The sequence below is a fragment of the Nicotiana tomentosiformis genome, chromosome 2 (assembly GCF_000390325.3).
Source record: "Nicotiana tomentosiformis chromosome 2, ASM39032v3, whole genome shotgun sequence".
NCBI classification, from domain to species: domain Eukaryota; kingdom Viridiplantae; phylum Streptophyta; class Magnoliopsida; order Solanales; family Solanaceae; genus Nicotiana; species Nicotiana tomentosiformis.
Window position 1 is genome coordinate 126,435,278 of NC_090813.1, and position 16,869 is coordinate 126,452,146.

General features: G+C 39.5%; 1 protein-coding gene across 1 annotated transcript; it reads right to left on the reverse strand.

Moving 5' to 3' along the window:
* Positions 1-586: 586 nt before the first annotated feature.
* On the reverse strand, positions 587-1,663 carry LOC104112962 (uncharacterized). Its single transcript, XM_009623013.1, has 2 exons — positions 1,087-1,663; positions 587-1,014 (listed from the first exon to the last, which is right to left on the reverse strand). The coding sequence occupies exons 1-2, from the start codon at positions 1,661-1,663 to the stop codon at positions 587-589; spliced, it is 1,005 nt and encodes a 334-aa protein (XP_009621308.1).
* Positions 1,664-16,869: the final 15,206 nt, after the last annotated feature.

Genomic DNA, 16,869 nt, shown 5'->3' on the forward strand with positions numbered 1-16,869 from the left:
TGATTGTAGCCTGGGTACCCATCCAAGAAACTGTAATATCCATGTCCAGCCACTTTCTCGAGCATTTGATCAATTAAGGGAAGTAGGAAGCGATCTTTCCTTGTTGCATCATTCAGCCTTTTATAATCAATGCACATTCTCCACTCAGTGCTTGTTCCTGTTAGGATCAATTCGTTATCTTCATTCTTCACCACTGTCATGCCCCCCTTCTTGGGTATAACTTGCACTGGACTAATCCACTGGCTATCACATATGGGGAAAATCACTCCCGCATCTAACAATTTAATGATCTCCTTGTGCACTACCTCCTCTAGATTTTTGTTCAACTTGTGTTGGGGCTACACCACTGGCTTGTTATTTTCTTCTAGCAGAATTTTGTGCATGCAAATGGCTGGACTAATTCCTTGAATATCAGCTATACTCCAGCCAATGCCCTTTTGTACTTTTTCAGCAGCTCCACCAGCTTTTGCTCTTGTGTACATGTCAAGTAAGCAGAAATAATCACAGGAAAATTATTAGTTTCAAGAAAAGCATATTAAAAGTGAGTAGGGAGGACTATCAATTCCACACTAGGCTTAGAAGCCTCCTATTTTAGTTCCTCCTCATCAACCAATTGATCCTCAATTTCAAGAGCTTCATCCTTTTTCTTTATTTCAGGATCTTCATCATCCACTGTGCTAGACTGAGTAATACACCTCTCTAGAGTATCCCCAACAAGATTTTCAAGCTTATATTTTTCAACCAATTCCCCAACAATATCTAGTTTGAAGCACGAGTAGGCAGACGCCTCATCATTGGGGTATTTCATCATTCTTTCCATCTGAAATACTACTTTCTCATTTCCCACCCTGAGCATAAGCTGCCCCTCATAGATATCAAGGATTGCTCTGCTTGTACATAAAAATGGCCTTCCTAGAATTAGAGGTACCTCCTTGTTCACCTCCATGTCGACCAAAATAAAGTCCACGGGGAACACAAACTTGTCCACCCATTCTAGAATATCCTCAATAATTCCTTCAAGCAGGATGGTGGTCTAGTCAGCCAGTTGTAGGGACACTGGTATTGGTTTGATCACTCCAAGCTCACCTTTAAGTTTTCTGAACACAGACAAAGGCATTAGATTTATAGACACACCAGAATCATAGATGGCCTTGTCGAATTTCTCATTCCCCAACGAGCATGGTATGGTGAAGCTTCTTGGGTCCTCACACTTTTGGGGAATTTTATTTTGCAATATGGCATTGTAGTGGACATTCAACATAGACACTGTTATCTCATTTAATTTCTTCTTGCTAGATAGGATTTCCTTCAAGAACGCTGGCATCTGAATGAGTACCTCTGTGAAAGAAATATTCACATAAAGTTGTTTGAGCATCTCCAAGAACCGCCCAAAATAATTATCAAGTCTTTCCCGCTTCATCTTTTGAGGGAATAATAGAGCTGGCATGTGTCTACTTTCTTCAATCTCCTCTTGTACCCCACTACTCTGGCCATTCTGCATTTTACACTTTTTCGCTTCCAATGTCTCAGTCTGCTTGTTCACCACCTCAGGTCTAGCTTTCATAACCGGGTCAACCACTATTTTGCCACTTCTTAGAAATACAACTTTGATTGTTTCCTTTGGGTTCTTTTCAGTGTTAGATAGTAGAGTCTGAGGAGCCATGTCAGATAACAGATTTGCAATCTATCCCATTTGTCTTTTTTTCTAGATGGTTATGACCTGCGTCTCAAATTTTTCATCTATTTTGTTTATGAATGCCTTCATGAGATCTTCCATACTAGAATGATTTAACTGTTGTGGCTGGTACTGCTGCCTAGGCTGGTTCTGAAAACTTGGTGGTCTTTGACCCTGGGGTCTATGATTATTTTGCTGCCATGAGTTCAAACTCCCACTAGGTGAACTCCATGAAAAACCTGGATGTCTTTGTCCCAAAATATTATAATTGTTCCTACCTTGATAGTTTCCTCTATTAAAGTTCCCTACCGCATTTACTTCCTCAGCTGAAGCTTGACACTCATGTGTAGGGTGTCCTATTCCACAAAAGTCACATGCTGCTTGTGGTTCACTCAGTATCTTGGCCAATGTCAACTTTCTTATCTCTTTTGCCATGATATCTAGCTGGGCTTGCACTGATGTGTTAGAGTCCACCTGGTGAACCCCAACAGATTTTCTCCTATCATTATCCTCAGCAGGCCACTAGTTAGCGTCCTTAGACAATTCATCAAGAATTAAGACCACCTACTCCGGAATTTTCTTCATTAATGAGCCTCAACATGCGGTACTCAGAGTTCGTCGTGAGGAGGGTGTTAGTCCATCCCATAAATCTTGAAAATGCATCCACAATTCAATTCTATTATGTTGACACCTTCTCATTATCTCCTTAAATCATTCCCAATCGAAAATCGTTTCAGTGTCCCTCTGGTAGAAGTTGTGAATTTCCCTTCTAAACTTCCCTATTTTTGCAGCTGAGACATACTTGTCAAGAAACTTTTTAGTTATGTCTTCCCATGTCCTGATCGACCTGATCGGTAAGCTACGAAGCCAGTGGTTCGCGTCATCCTTCCGTGAAAAGGGGAATGCGTTACTTCCTCAGCTGAAGCTTGACACTCATGTGTAGGGTGTCCTATTCCACAAAAGTCATATGCTGCTTGTGGTTCACTCCGTATCTTGGCCAATATCAACTTTCTTATCTCTTTGGCCATGTTATCTACCTGGGCTTGCACTGATGTGTTAGAGTCCACCCGGTGAACCCCAATAGATTTTCTCCTGTCATTACCCTCAGCAGGCCACTAGTTAGCGTCCTTAGACAATTCATCAAGAATTAGGATGACCTCCTCCAGAATTTTCTTCATTAATGGACCACCACATGCGGTACACAGAGTTCGTAGTGAAGAGGGTGTCAGTCCATCCCAGAAGTCCTGAAAATGCATCCATAATTCAATTCCATTATGTTGACACCTTCTCATTATCTCCTTGAATCATTCCCAAGCTTCAAAAATCGCTTCAGTGTCCCTCTGGTAGAAGTTGTGAATTTCCCTTCTAAACTTCCTTATTTTTGCAGCTGAGACGTACTTGTCAAGAAACTTTTTAGTTATGTCTTCCCATGTCCTGATCGACCTGATATGATAAGCTACGAAGCCAGTGCTTCACGTCATCCTTCCGTGAAAAGGGGAATGCGTTTACTTCCTCAGCTGAAGCTTGACACTTATGTGTAGGGTGTCCCATTTCACAAAAGTCACATGCTGCTTGTGGTTCACTCAGTATCTTGGACAATGTCAGCTTTCTTATCTCTTTGGCCATGGTATCTAGATGGGCTTGCACTGATGTGTTAGAGTCTACCTGGTGAACCCCAACAGATTTTCTCCTATCATTACCCTCATCAGGCCACTAGTTAGCGTCCTTAGACAATTCATCAAGAATTAAGACGACCTCCTCCGGAATTTTCTTCATTAATGGACCTCCACATGCGGTACTCAAAGTTCGTCGTGAGGAGGGTGTCAGTCCATCCCAGAAGTCCTGAAAATGCATCCACAATTCAATTCCATTATGTTGACACCTTCTTATAATCTCCTTGAATCATTCCCAAGCTTTAAAAATCATTTCAGTATCCCTCTAGTAGAAGTTGTGAATTTTCCTTATAAACTTCCCTGTTTTTGCAGCTGAGACGTACTTGTCAAGAAACGTTTTAGTTATATCTTCCCATGTGCTGATAGACCCGATCGGTAAGCTACGAAGCCATTGCTTCGCGTCATGCTTCCGTGAAAATGGGAATTCCCTTAGATAGACTGCATCTTTTGATACTCCATTATACTGGAAGGTGTTCATAATTTCCTCAAAGTCCATTAAGTAAGTGTTAGGATCTTCTTTCACCTTCCCTCTGAAGATACACTTTTTTGGATGGTTTGAATCAAGCCTTTCTTCAACTCAAATCTGTTTGCTGCTATGGGTGGAGGCCTAACACTTGACAATCCTTGATTGTAGCCTGGTCAAGCATAATCCCCTAATGACCTCCCAGCCCTAGGTGTTGCATTCTCGAACTGGTCTTCAACCAAGAGTCAGTTTAGATTGAATCTTTGACCCCCACCATCTTGGATAGTCCCCTCAGTAGCTCTAAGGGTTGCCCCAGCTGCTATCCGTGCCGCTTCTTGTTGTGCTGCCTCTCTTATAGCTAAGTCTACTCCATCAATCTCTTTGTTTGCCATGTTATCTCGAGTCGAAGTATGACCCAAGAAATTTTTTGTTAATTCTCTTTCTTTCGTCAGTTGTCGCATGTGTTTCTCCAACTTTGATTTGTAGGGTATCACTGCCTTTGAAGAAGATCGAGTCATACATCAGAGAAGTTAAACCTTTACTCTGCACACAAGTGAGAAAACGTGAATATAATAAAGCAAAATTGGTTCCTGAATTAGTACTAAAAGCTATTTTAAACACTATTAATTGCTAATCCCCAGCAACGGTGCCAAAATTTGACGAGCGCAAAATACAACACAAAATTATTGCTCGCTAGTCAAAGATAGTTTAATTTAAATCGTCTCCATAGGGCTTGGATTTAAACAGTATTCGAATAATCTTCTGTTAATTACTATCCAGGAAAATTAACACTTGATTTAATAATTTTCAACTATGATTAACTACTAAACATTAAGCAATTAACAATTGATCACCAAAGATAGCAAATGAGCAACAAAGAGATATCAATGAGAGAAATAAAGGTATTTGACTAGACATGTGCAAGATAATTGACTCAAGATTCAATTCTTGAGTTAGTTCACTCTATAATACTGTTGATTCTCACAAATTTAATAGATAATCAGATTACTCTTGAAGTTAATATTCCTCTTCTGATTAAATGTTAAATTCAGCAATTAATCCAATTGAATCACGGTAACTAATTGAAATGAATAAAATGATGGTTATGATTTAAAGGGTAACTTCTCACGAATATTTTTCTATTTTTTATTTTGATTAATAATTCAAGAAGCTCTTTCGATTACCTATTTGAATCACGAGTTTAGACTAGAGCATAAGATGTAAAGAAATTCAATATTTATAACGACCCGACAGGTCTTTTGAGTATTAGCAGTCCGTTCATTGGCTGAAGGTCTCAAGCTGCTCCATATTATATGTTATGACGTGCGCGCGTAGTCGAGTTCGGACTTCGAATTATTCGGGATTGATGTGGAAGAAGGATTCGTGTTTTAGAAGCTTAAGCGGCAAGAGTTGACTGAAATTTGACTTTTATGTAGACGACTCCGGAATAAAATTTTTATTGTTCCAATAGTTTTGTATGGTGATTTTGTACTTAGGCGTGCGTCCGTATTTGGATTTGGAGACCTGTAGGGTAATTTGAAGCATTTCGGCAAAAATTAGAAAGTTGAAGTTTTTGGAAGTTAAGAGGGGTGACCGAGAATTAACCTTGGTGATATTGGGGTCAAATTTGTATTCCGAGAATTGGATTAGCTCTGTTATGTCATTTGGGACTTGCATGCAAAATTTGACATTATTCCGGGTTGATTTGGTGTGTTTCGGCACGAGTTTTGGGAGTTAGAAGACTTCAAAATTTATGAGTTCGATTCGTGGTGCGATTCATAATTTCGGCATTGTTTGATGTGATTCGAGGCCTCGAGTAGGTCCACATTGTATTTTGAAACTTTTTGGTATGCTTGGATGGAGTCTCGGAGCCCTCGGGTGTGTTTCGGACGAGTTTTGGATGATTTCCATGCTTGTGATCAGGTCTTGTTCTGGTGCTTCGCACTTGTGACGTTTTGGAGCCCAGGTGTGGCTCCGCTTCTATGTGAGCATGGTCACTTCTGCGATCATTGTGGCCTGAGGGGAACTCGCTTTTGCGGAGTTTGGGAACGCAAGTGCGATGGCCGCTTTTGCGGCCTAGAGATCGCAAATGCGAAGATCTCCGCATCTGCGACTTTTTTTGCGCTTTTGCGGAGTCGCAGGTGCGGCCACTGGGCTTGCCAGTTGAGTTCGCAGATGCAGACCTTTTCTCGCAAATGCGAGGCCGCAGATGCAACATTCATGTTCGTAACTGCGAAAAGCCTGGGCAGAATCCCATTTATGTCGAGGGTTTGATATTTTTAACATATTTTTAGTTCTACACCTCAGTTTTGGGAGATTTTTCGTGGGTTTTTCAAGGTACTCATTGGGGTATCTTGAATTGAAATTATTCGTGGATTTGTCATGCTATCCTTTCCTAATTGCTAATCCTTAATTGAAATTATTATTATCTCTTCTGTAGTTGTCTACCCTTAATTGAGGTTATGATTATCTTTTTCGTTGCTTATCCTTAATTGAATTTGTTGCATCTCATCGTAATTGCTCAACCCTAAATGAAGTTTAGTTATCCTTTATCATAGTTGCCCCATCCTTATTTAGAATAATTTGTCACATATTATTTATCCCTTGTTGAGCCATTCTTATTGAGGCTAGTATTCCCTATTATGTTTATTCTTTGTGAGCTCGTTCTACCGCTTCTTTGTGAGCCAAAGCCCTTTAGTTGATTTACTTGTCGTATTCTCGTGCTATTGTTGTTGTTGTTGTTGTTGTTGTACTCAGTTTGTTGAGTCGAGGGCTATGTGCGGTTGTGGTACTAACATTGTTTAGATGAAATATTGTGGAATATGGGCACATGTTGTGAAAGTCATTCTATTGTGATGTTGTGCTTTTGGCACGTGATATTGTTGGGAGGTTTTGTTCGGGTATTTGCACAAGATTTCTGTCGTCTTATTGTTACTATTGATATGCACATGCGGCATGACAATATGGGCTATATATGTGAGTTTGAGCATGTGGCGAGACAAGGTGGGAATATTATTATGCGCGTGCGGCGAGACAAGGCGGACATTTACTTTATTATTGCGCATGTGGCGAGACAAGTTTGGCTATGTCATAGATTGATTTATGATGACTTGTGATGGCCTGGGGGCATTGTTGTTGTCCATATTTGTGTAGTGGCGTGCCTAACCTATGTGAGTTTTACTTGGTGCAAATTCTGGGGATCGTCCCTTATGTGCCGTTCAATTTTTTCTCTACTCTTATTCGTTGGCCCGAACTGTGATAGAACACTTGCACAAGCATACACATACTTTATCACCCTATCGGTTTAAGAAGATTAACACTGAAGCTACCGATCATTTGTACATACTCCGTCTACTTGTTTTATATGTGAGATTTATTCAATTGGCACGTGAGTCGTCCATGCAGTTATCAGTTGTAATGAGGGCACAAGATGCCAAGTGATTAGGGTTCATGAATTGGGACACGTGAATTGTGTGAGTTTTGAGGTTAGGTACCTCGTGGAGATTATTGAATAAACCTGGTGTGAAAGCGGTTATTATTATCAAGTTGCTACTTGTCTTTCCTTTGTTTGTTTTTCACCGGATTTAAACTGTACCCAGCTTACTCTAATGTGTTATTACTTGTGGTGTCCTGCTGCAAATTGTTGCTTCCATTTCCTATTGCAAGCACCGTATTATTGTTGTCATTATGCGTAGTTCTGAAGATATATCATACTCTGTTAGTCCTATACCTATACTTGTTCAGGTTATCTAGTCCAGCAGGTGTCTTAACTGTCCCTCGTCACTACTCCACTGAGGTTAGTCTTGATACTTACTGGGTACCGTTGTGGTGTACTCATACTACACGTTTGCATATTTTTGTGCAGACCCAGGTAATTCGAAGTCAGTCGATCTATAGCTAGATGCACGGATCTTCCCGTGGAGACTCAAGTAAACCTGTTGTTGCATTCACAGGTCTCGGAGTCACCTTCTGTATTGTACTTTCACTGTTTTATCTTTATTTCGAAATAGTTATTTTTGGTAGTAAATTCAGTAGAGCTTATGACTTGTACTACCGATTTTGGGGATTGAAAGTTGTGTAATAAGGTTATATTTCATAATTATTAGTTGTTGGTCACATTCTTCCATTAATTCAGTAAGTGTTAGGCTTACCTAGTCTTAAAGATTAGGTTCCGTCACGACATCCTACGGAGGAAATTTGGGTCGTGACAATATCAAGCTCGTCTTTCGATTAAGCAAAATAGAAATAACTTCACAATACGAATTAAACTCCATCAATTAATTCCAATAATTATCAAGAATCGAATCCCTAATCAAGTTATCAAACACTGTATATGTCAACATTCTAATGAAAATTACTCCATAGCAATGAAAAAAGTCATCTCAATAAGGTTTAAAAACATAAAAAATATCAATGCTAATGATTCGATACAAACTCCCGTATTGCACCGATTGTTGGTTGAAATCTTGATGAATTCTTGTGTCTTCTTGCCTTAGTTGCTTCTCCAATCTTTCGTAGGTCAAAAGTCCCTCAAAAACATGTTTTTGGTGTATGTATACCATGTAGAAGTGGGTTCGGACAAAACTACCATTTCTAAGCCGAAACAGGAAAAACTCTAAGACCTCTGCACAGGCGTGCCGCGCCGAGCACTGTGCCCTGCACAACGTATGTAGGAATTTTTAAAGAGCATGCAAAACTTCTGTCAGACCCATTTTACACTGCCGTGCCGTGCCTCACGACGCCCCATGCAGTGCGGCTGTGTATTTTTCTCAAAGTGAATCGTTTCGTCCATATTTTGACATCTAGACTTGATCCTCGATCCCCAAACATGATCCCAGTTTAATTCCTTGGGCTTTTACTCAAACTTCAAAGCTCCAAATTATTTGATTTAGCTCCAATTCATCTTCTTAACTCGGAATCAACTCCTGCAAGGCATAAAATATGTAATAAGTATAATTCACCATCATTTAAGCTCAAACACACGTAAAATGAACTAGTTAGAGTGTAAACTATGACTAAAATACGGGTTTCTAGCCTACCACAACAAGTTATGGTACCATATCATCGGTTATTTGGACAAGGTTTCCCCTAATTTCTTCAATAACACTAATTCAATCTCGTCATCTTCTAGGTCGTTGCCTTTGATTGCGCACGTATATGAGGTTACATGCTCGTTTGGATATATGGTCTCGTTATATTTGGGAATGTCGGGCATTCAGAATCTCTTCGGGATTGGCTTCAGTGCTGCACTTGGGGGAAAAGTCTTCTGAATGAATTTTTTGGAATCCGGTCATTTCAATATTAGAGGTGCTCCTGGGATCTGATCGACCCTCGAATTATAAGTTTTCACCTTCTTGTCATTTGCCTCTATATTTTTCTCACCAGACTCCACCCGCTTTGTTAGTGCTTCGAGCATTTTCATCACCTTGGAAGTTTCCCCGGGCTCGAATTTATTCGGTTCTACGAAAATCTATGAATCTCTTCGAGCATTTTCTCTAACCCGCCCGGGCTCGATCTTGTTCTGGGCATGACTTTGGGCCGCAACTGTGCTATTGCCGCTTGATGAGCTTGTAACATTTCGAAAATCAATTGTAAGCTAACTTCATAACCTTTCCCTTCAGGCGCTTCTCGAGCCGATGGCCGGGTACCCCGCGGATGCTATTTTCGGGATTAGTTGGCAGATTGATATTGATGGCAACTTGTGAGTTAGCGTCGACCAGGTCAACGATGGGGACACCATTAGGATTAACAAGGGGTATGTCATTACTTGGTACCACGTTATTGTTTGCATCGTGGTGGCCTGACTCAGTGTCAACGTTCAAGTGGACAAACTGAGAATTTGACATTTCTAGGTTAACCAGAAATCAAACTTCAAAGAGTAAGTGTAAAATAGGGTGTGTTATGGAGATTCGTATCAAATCACCACTATTATCCTTAGCCCACAGTGGGCGCCAAACCATTTACCCTTAAAATGAGTAATAATTAAATTTATGCGCGATTAAAGGATATGTGATTTAATTTGACACGAATAAACTTTGAACAGTAGATAATTCAATTAAAGAGAATCAGAGCGATAAAACCAAGTGTAATGGATCAACGAGTTCAGCCTTGCTTTGGACGTCTGGAATTTGGTTCTGATTTAGCCCTCGAAACGAGCTCATTAATAACTTAATAAACAAACAACCGAAGAACACTTTGAACAATATCTAAACGACAAAAATTAACTTTATTATTTTGATATGCGTGCCAATAAAGATTATAAAATAAAAAGGGTTTTCCGGAGTTTCAACCCTAGTACAAGTCTAAATAAGGTAATCAAATCTTCCCCCTCTAGTAAACGTTGATATGCAGTTGACGTCAGACGAAATTTGTGTCGTAACATCCGGTTGAGGGCGGATATTACGGCTTCCCGCTTATCGTGTCTAACCGTCTTTTTCCCTAGTCTCGACCCTTTACGCTCCTCAGACCCGATGCTCGGCCGTGTCCGGTACCGGATGCTCCATTTGTCCTATGCGGGCTCTTAGGTGTGGATGCCCTCGGCATTAATAGAGGTCATATCGGGCCGTATTGTCCTCTCATTTCTTTGCTGGAAAATCGAGGGTAGCTTTTATCCACGATTTTACCCGCACAAACCTATGCTAAATATTGATGAAGAGAGAAAAAAAGGAATAGAATGTGAATATGATTCCCCAACAATTTTGACAGCAACGAAGGGTGTTTTACAATAGAAAAGAAAACACAGACAGCGGCGAAGTGGAATTGAGTTGCGATTACTTTTTAGATTTTGTTTTGAAAATTGGTTCAAACTCCAATATAATAGGCAGTAGAGTTTTACCTTTAAAAGTTACGAACTTCAGTATACTGTGTTGCGTTTACATATATATGGAAATTTCAAACTCGAGGAATAAATCTTGAAATTTAAATTTATAAATGTCCAAAGTCCACTTGTCGTTTCGGGAGTTTTTCGTGTTTTAGCAGGGGTATTTTATCCAAGTGTTTTTCCGTGTCAAAAGATTGGCTAACTGATAAAAGTTTTTAAATATTGACTAAACTTTAATAACATGTGGTTAAAAGTAGCTATTTCTCAATTTCTTCGGCTTATGCGTACTTATGGAATGGAGACAGGTATATCTTTGATCCTACGAACATATCATAACCAGCATATGTACTTGGGACTAGAATCGATTGGGCTACTAGATTTAAAAAAAAAAAAGATTCATAACTCAAAATTTTCAAATCAACTTATGGAATTCTTAACAAGTATAATTAAACACCTCTCATCATATTTGATAATTCCTTAAATCAACGTGGTTTTAAATAAATTGGAGAAGGGTCAAAAATACCTCTGAACTATTGAAAAAGGTTTTAAAATACCCTTCATCTGCCTATTGGGCTAAAAATACCCCTCCATCCACCTTTTTGGTTCACTTATGCCCTTGACCGTTAGGTCAATGCTGAATTTAAAAAATAATTATTTAAATTCCACGTGACAACTTCTTATTGGTGAAAATTAAAACATCTGACCTATTAGAAAGACTCACCCATATCTACCCATTTTTCGGACTAACCTGCCCCAAACACTAACCTGACCCGAATAAAAAGTTCGAATAAAAAAAGACACCACACTTCCATCTAACCCGTGGATTTACATGTGTTCATTTTCTTGATTAATCTCATAGCATTATCATCGAATAAAGGGTTCATAAATAAATTAAATAAACAAGAAAAGCCTAACATGAATGAGCAAATGATTTTCTTGACAATAACGTGGGACGGAAAACTAGAGGTAGTCCAATGGTTTGTGATATCTTCCAAACAATCACTTTGAAATCTTTCCGTTTTGTGAAAATGATTAAATTAAACTCATCTTGAATATAATGCAATTTGTGTGTGTCATGTAAATTGAACTGGATGCCATAATAAGAAAAAGAAAATCACGTACTAACTTTGGTCTATATGTTCGCTGCAACTTCCATGGAGCTTTTGTTCCATGAAGTTTGATAGAAGTGGGCATTTTTTTTTAGTTGAACTTTTTGTTCGGGTCGGGTTAGTGTTTGAAGCGGTTTAGTACGAAAAACTGGTAGATATGGGTGGGCCTTTCTAATGGGTTAGATGTTTTAATTTTGGCCAATAAGAAGTTGCCACGTGAAATTTAAATAATACGTAGTAATTATTTTTAATTCAGCATTGACCTAACGGTCAAAGGGCATAAGTAAACCAAAAAGATATTTAAAAACCTTTTCCAATAGTTTAGGGGCATTTTTAACCCTTTTCGGTTAAATAAATGAACATGATTCCATCGTGCTTTTCATCGAAGACAGGTTCGACATTTAAATCGATCAACACTGAGCTAAAACAAAAAAATGTTGCTTCACTGAATCTCTTGTTAAAAAAAGAAAGAATTGCTTCCATATTTTATATAGTAAGATAAAACCAACTCCACCACCTAACACAAATGAGATCCTAATATGCTCCAAGTCTCTAATGTGGTCAAAAGTTCGTCACCTCCGGGAAAGAGGTCACCAACTCGGAAGCCAAAACTAAGAGGTGAGTAATTACGTACTTTTGGAAGAACTTTAAATTAATAGCTCAGTTGGTTAGCTATCAAACTTTTTACTTTGTTAATAAGGGTGAAAGTTAGATTAACCATCTTGTAATCCCATCCTCATTTCCCTTCAACAAGAAAGGAATTGCGTACTTCCTAAAACGAACAAAAGAATCAGACAAGTTGTAGGCATGTAAATTTTATTAAAATTAAATTTATTAAATAATTTGGACTATATTTTAAATTCAAGATATATAAGTTTAAATAAATATTATGGGCTAATATAATTGAATTAATTATATAAGTAAATACATATGGGTTAATAAATAAGTCTTAATCAATTGGGCTAGCCCATTTAATTGGGCTAAAGTGATGAGCCCACTTCATTAAGCCCAAGATGTCATCTTCCTAGAGGTCCAAGTTTGGTGCCACGTGTCAAATGACGTGGCGCGCCAAGTCAAACGGAAGAGCCAATAGGATCATGCCATGTGTCAAAATGACAAGGCATGTCAAGTCACATTAGAAAGCCAATGAAACCGTGCCACATGTGCAAGTGATATGTTTTGGCCAATCAAATGCGGCCATGTCACACTTCAATTTGATTGGTCGAAAAGAGTTTGTTCTTATCATAACTCTTCCCTCCCACAACTATAAATAGGGGTCTTCATAACCCAGAAAAGACACCAGAAGTTATAACAAGAAAAAAGAGGGAGCTCGTGGATCAAACATTGCGGATTTCTCTAAAAGCTACAAGCATTCAAGTGTTCTAAGGATTAAAAGATCAAGACGAAGATTCAAGAATAAGTTGCAAGCCCTTGGATTAAAAATACGTCAAGATCAAGATCAAGCTTCAAGCACTTGGATTAAAATAAAATAAAATTCAAGATTAAGCTCGGATGCTCTTTTATTTACTATTGAAAAGAAGAATCAGAGGATTCATAGATATTGTAATACTCAATTATTTGAAATAAAATACTACGATTGTTACGATATTTTCGGTCTTGATTTTATTTTCTCAACGTAATTTATTGTCTACAAATTCTGGCACGCCCAGTGGGACAATCTCTACCTCTCATCTCAACTTCTCAATCACCAAAGTTCAAGAACATTGAAATGGCTTCAAAGAAAATCAACTCCAGTTCAACTTCCACCAAGGCTGCTAATTTCAGGTTCTATGCTGATGTGGAAAGCATCCTCGATGTTACTTTTGGAAGCTTTGGACCAGTTACGAGGAGCAAATCAAGCTCGTTAGGACAACAAACACCCCAAGTGCTGTCCGCATTAACCCCTGTTTTTGGATCTTCATTCTCAGAAGGAGCAAGATCTTTCACAAACGCACCCGAAGGAGGAAGCGATGTTGCTGAAAAGATCAAGAAACCTCTTTCTCTGTTTGACCTCTCCGGATCCAAGCACTCTGTTGTGAAGGAAGATGATGATGCTTCAAGTGATGGATCCTCCCCACTTACACCACATAGTGTGATCCAATCAAGGATCAATCTGTGTGAAAATCCATGCTACTTTCCATCGTCCATGACAATAATGCAAGTCATGGTGACAAACACTTCATCTGTGGAGGAGCAGTTGGCAAACTTGACGGAAGCAATCGCTGGCTTGACCAAGTGCATGCAAAATCAAGATGCTAGAATCGACAAGCTAACAGATAGGGTGAGAATCTTGATGGAAGAAGAATTCACACATGCACCTGGCAAGCTTCCAGAAGTTCAGAGATTGATTCTCCTCCGATACGAGTAGCATCCGCTAAGGCTATCCCTGTCTCATCTGAAGGGATGATTCCCATCGATCAACTGAAGGAGTTTATTGAAGGAACTATTAAGAATAAATATGAAGTTACTGCCAAGTCCTCCCTTATATACGCAAAGCTGTACACTGCAAGGATCGATATGTTGAAGATGCCTGCTGGCTATCAACCTCCAAAGTTTCAACAGTTTGATGGTAAAGGCAATCCAAAGCAACATGTGGCGCACTTCGTTGAGACATGCAACAATGCTGGGACTTATGGAGATTACCTCGTCAAGCAATTTGTCCGCTCATTAAAAGAAAATACTTTTTGATTGGTACACGGACCTCGAGGCTAGATCTATTGATAGCTGGGATCAACTAGAGCAAGAATTCCTCAATCGCTTTTATAGCATGAGACGTACTGTGAGTATGATATAACTTACAAATACTTGTCAACGAAAGGGTGAACCAATTATCGACTTTATCAATCATTGGAGGAATGCAAGCCTCAACTACAAAGACAGGCTTAGTGAAGCTTCGGGCATAGAGATGTGCATCCAAGGCATACATTGGGGATTGCGCTACATATTGCAAGGTATCAAGCCTAGCACATTTGAAGAACTTGCAACTCGTGCCCATGACATGGAATTGAGCATGGCCTACGCTGGAAACGAAAGCCTGCCTATCTATGAGCCCCGTAAAGGGAACGACAAGCAAGAAGTTAGGAAATGGAGAAAGTTTGTACCCAAGCCTGAAAGCAAAGAAGCTATGAATGTCAACACATCACCTGTAAAGTTCAAGACGAAGGTGAGTAAGAAGTAGAGTATGAAATCCACTTCTTTTCAAGATAATCTAAATGGAAAGTTGACTCTAAAAGAAATGCAAGAGAAAGAGTACCCATTTCTGGATTCTGATGTGCCAGCTATATTTGAAAAACTTCTCGAGTTATATCTCATTGAGCTTCCAGAGATGAAGCGACCAAATGAAGCTGGGAAAATAAATGACCCAAACTACTGCAAATACCATCGACTTGTGAGCCACCCTCTGGAGAAGTGCTTTGTCTTCAAGGACAAAGTTATGGACATGGCTCGCAAAAAGAAGATCGTGCTTGAAGATGAGAAAGCAAGTGTAAACCAAGTCTCTATCACCTTTATCTCATTCAGTCTGGATGAATTATATGATTTTAAAGAAAGTAAAGATAAAGAATTACTAGAGAACGACAAAGCTGAAGTCAAACAACTTGATGATGATGATGATGAAGGTTGGGCGTTGGTGACTTGTCATAGGCACCACAGAAGGAGCCCACAAAAAGAATCAGTAGAACAACCAACAAGGAAAACGATGGTAAAAAGACCAAGGAGATGGAATCTCCAAACTAACATGCTAAAGGAGTTAACTCTTCCGGTAAAACGAATTGAGGCAATAAAGTTGTCCTCAAAGCCACTTGCAGGGTTTGTATCCCAAAATCGTTTGCAGACTGTGGCACTCCCTACAAAGCGAACAGATTAAGGTTTTGGTCCTAATGCTTATAGGCTATTTGCAAAAGCTGGATACAATCCCAATGAGCCGTCAAAGTTAGGGAAGCTCCCATAAGAAGATGCGACGAGGCAACCACGTGAAGGTTTGGGATACAAGCAACCGTCACCGGTGCGCATCTCCATAAGAAGGGCGAGCAACAATTATATCACCGTAGAAGATGAATCTGCCGCTTCTAACAGGCCTTCTGTCTTTGATCGACTTGGAAAATCAACTATGAGAACTTCCGTATTTGAGAGATTGGGTCCATTAAAGAAGGGGGATACGTTCCAGAGAAATTATCGAAATACAAAAACACCCGCTTCGCCCAAAATTCAGAAGATCTTTAAAGATTTCCAAAGTTTGGTTCCTTCTATAATGAAGCGACAAATAAAAGTCATGGTTTCGGGTGATGAGGTACTGAAGGTGAATCCATACATTGTGGTCTACACTAAAGAACGTAATGAAGACGAAAAAAGTGTGGGTTCTTCGTATCATGTTACTGCATAAGGCGAGCATGGTGTTTTATCTCTAATGGAGGATGATGAGAAATTGGACGATGTTTCACCATGTTATCACATATCCTTTAACGATGGGGACCCTCAAGAAGATGAAGATGCGAAAGATTCTCCCCCGAAACTTGAAGAAGGGGTGAAGGCAACGATTGATGCCTTAAAAGAAGTTAACCTGGGCACTGATGAAGAACCAAGACCCACCTACCTAAGTGCTTTACTAGAATTTGATGAAGAAAGCAGTTATATTGAGTTACTCAAGGAGTTTAGGGATGTCTTTGCTTGGAGTTACAAAGAAATACCTCGCTTGGACCCTAAAGTAGCAATCCATCACCTTGCGGTCAATAATGGCGCTCGTCCTATTAAGCAAGCTCAAAGGCGCTTTAGGCCGGACTTGGTTCCCCTGATTGAAATCGAAGTTAACAAACTCATTGAAGCTGGATTTATTCGGGAAGTTAAATACCCAACGTGGGTTTCAAGTATTGTCCCTGTAAGAGCTGATGATCGATGCTACTACTGGGTACGAGGCAATGTCGTTTATGGATGGTTCGTGAGGCTATAACCAAATTTGCATGGTACCAAAAGATAAAGATCTTACTACATTTCGCACCCCAAGAGTATTTATTGCTACGGGGTAATGCCTTTTGGTTTGAAGAACGCTGGTGCTACTTATCAACAATGTTGAATGCTATGTGGACGACTTGGTGGTAAAATCAAGAAAGAAGGGCGAACACCTAAAAGACTTG

Excerpts from the sequence above, each read along its gene's own strand:
- LOC104112962 (XM_009623013.1), bottom strand. The coding sequence starts at position 1,663 with ATGGCTCCTCAGACTCTACTATCTAACACTGAAAAGAACCCAAAGGAA. Across the intron at positions 1,015-1,086 it reads TGTGTTCAGAAAACTTAAAG|GAATTATTGAGGATATTCTA; the intron begins GTGAGCTTGGAG and ends TCCTGCTTGAAG.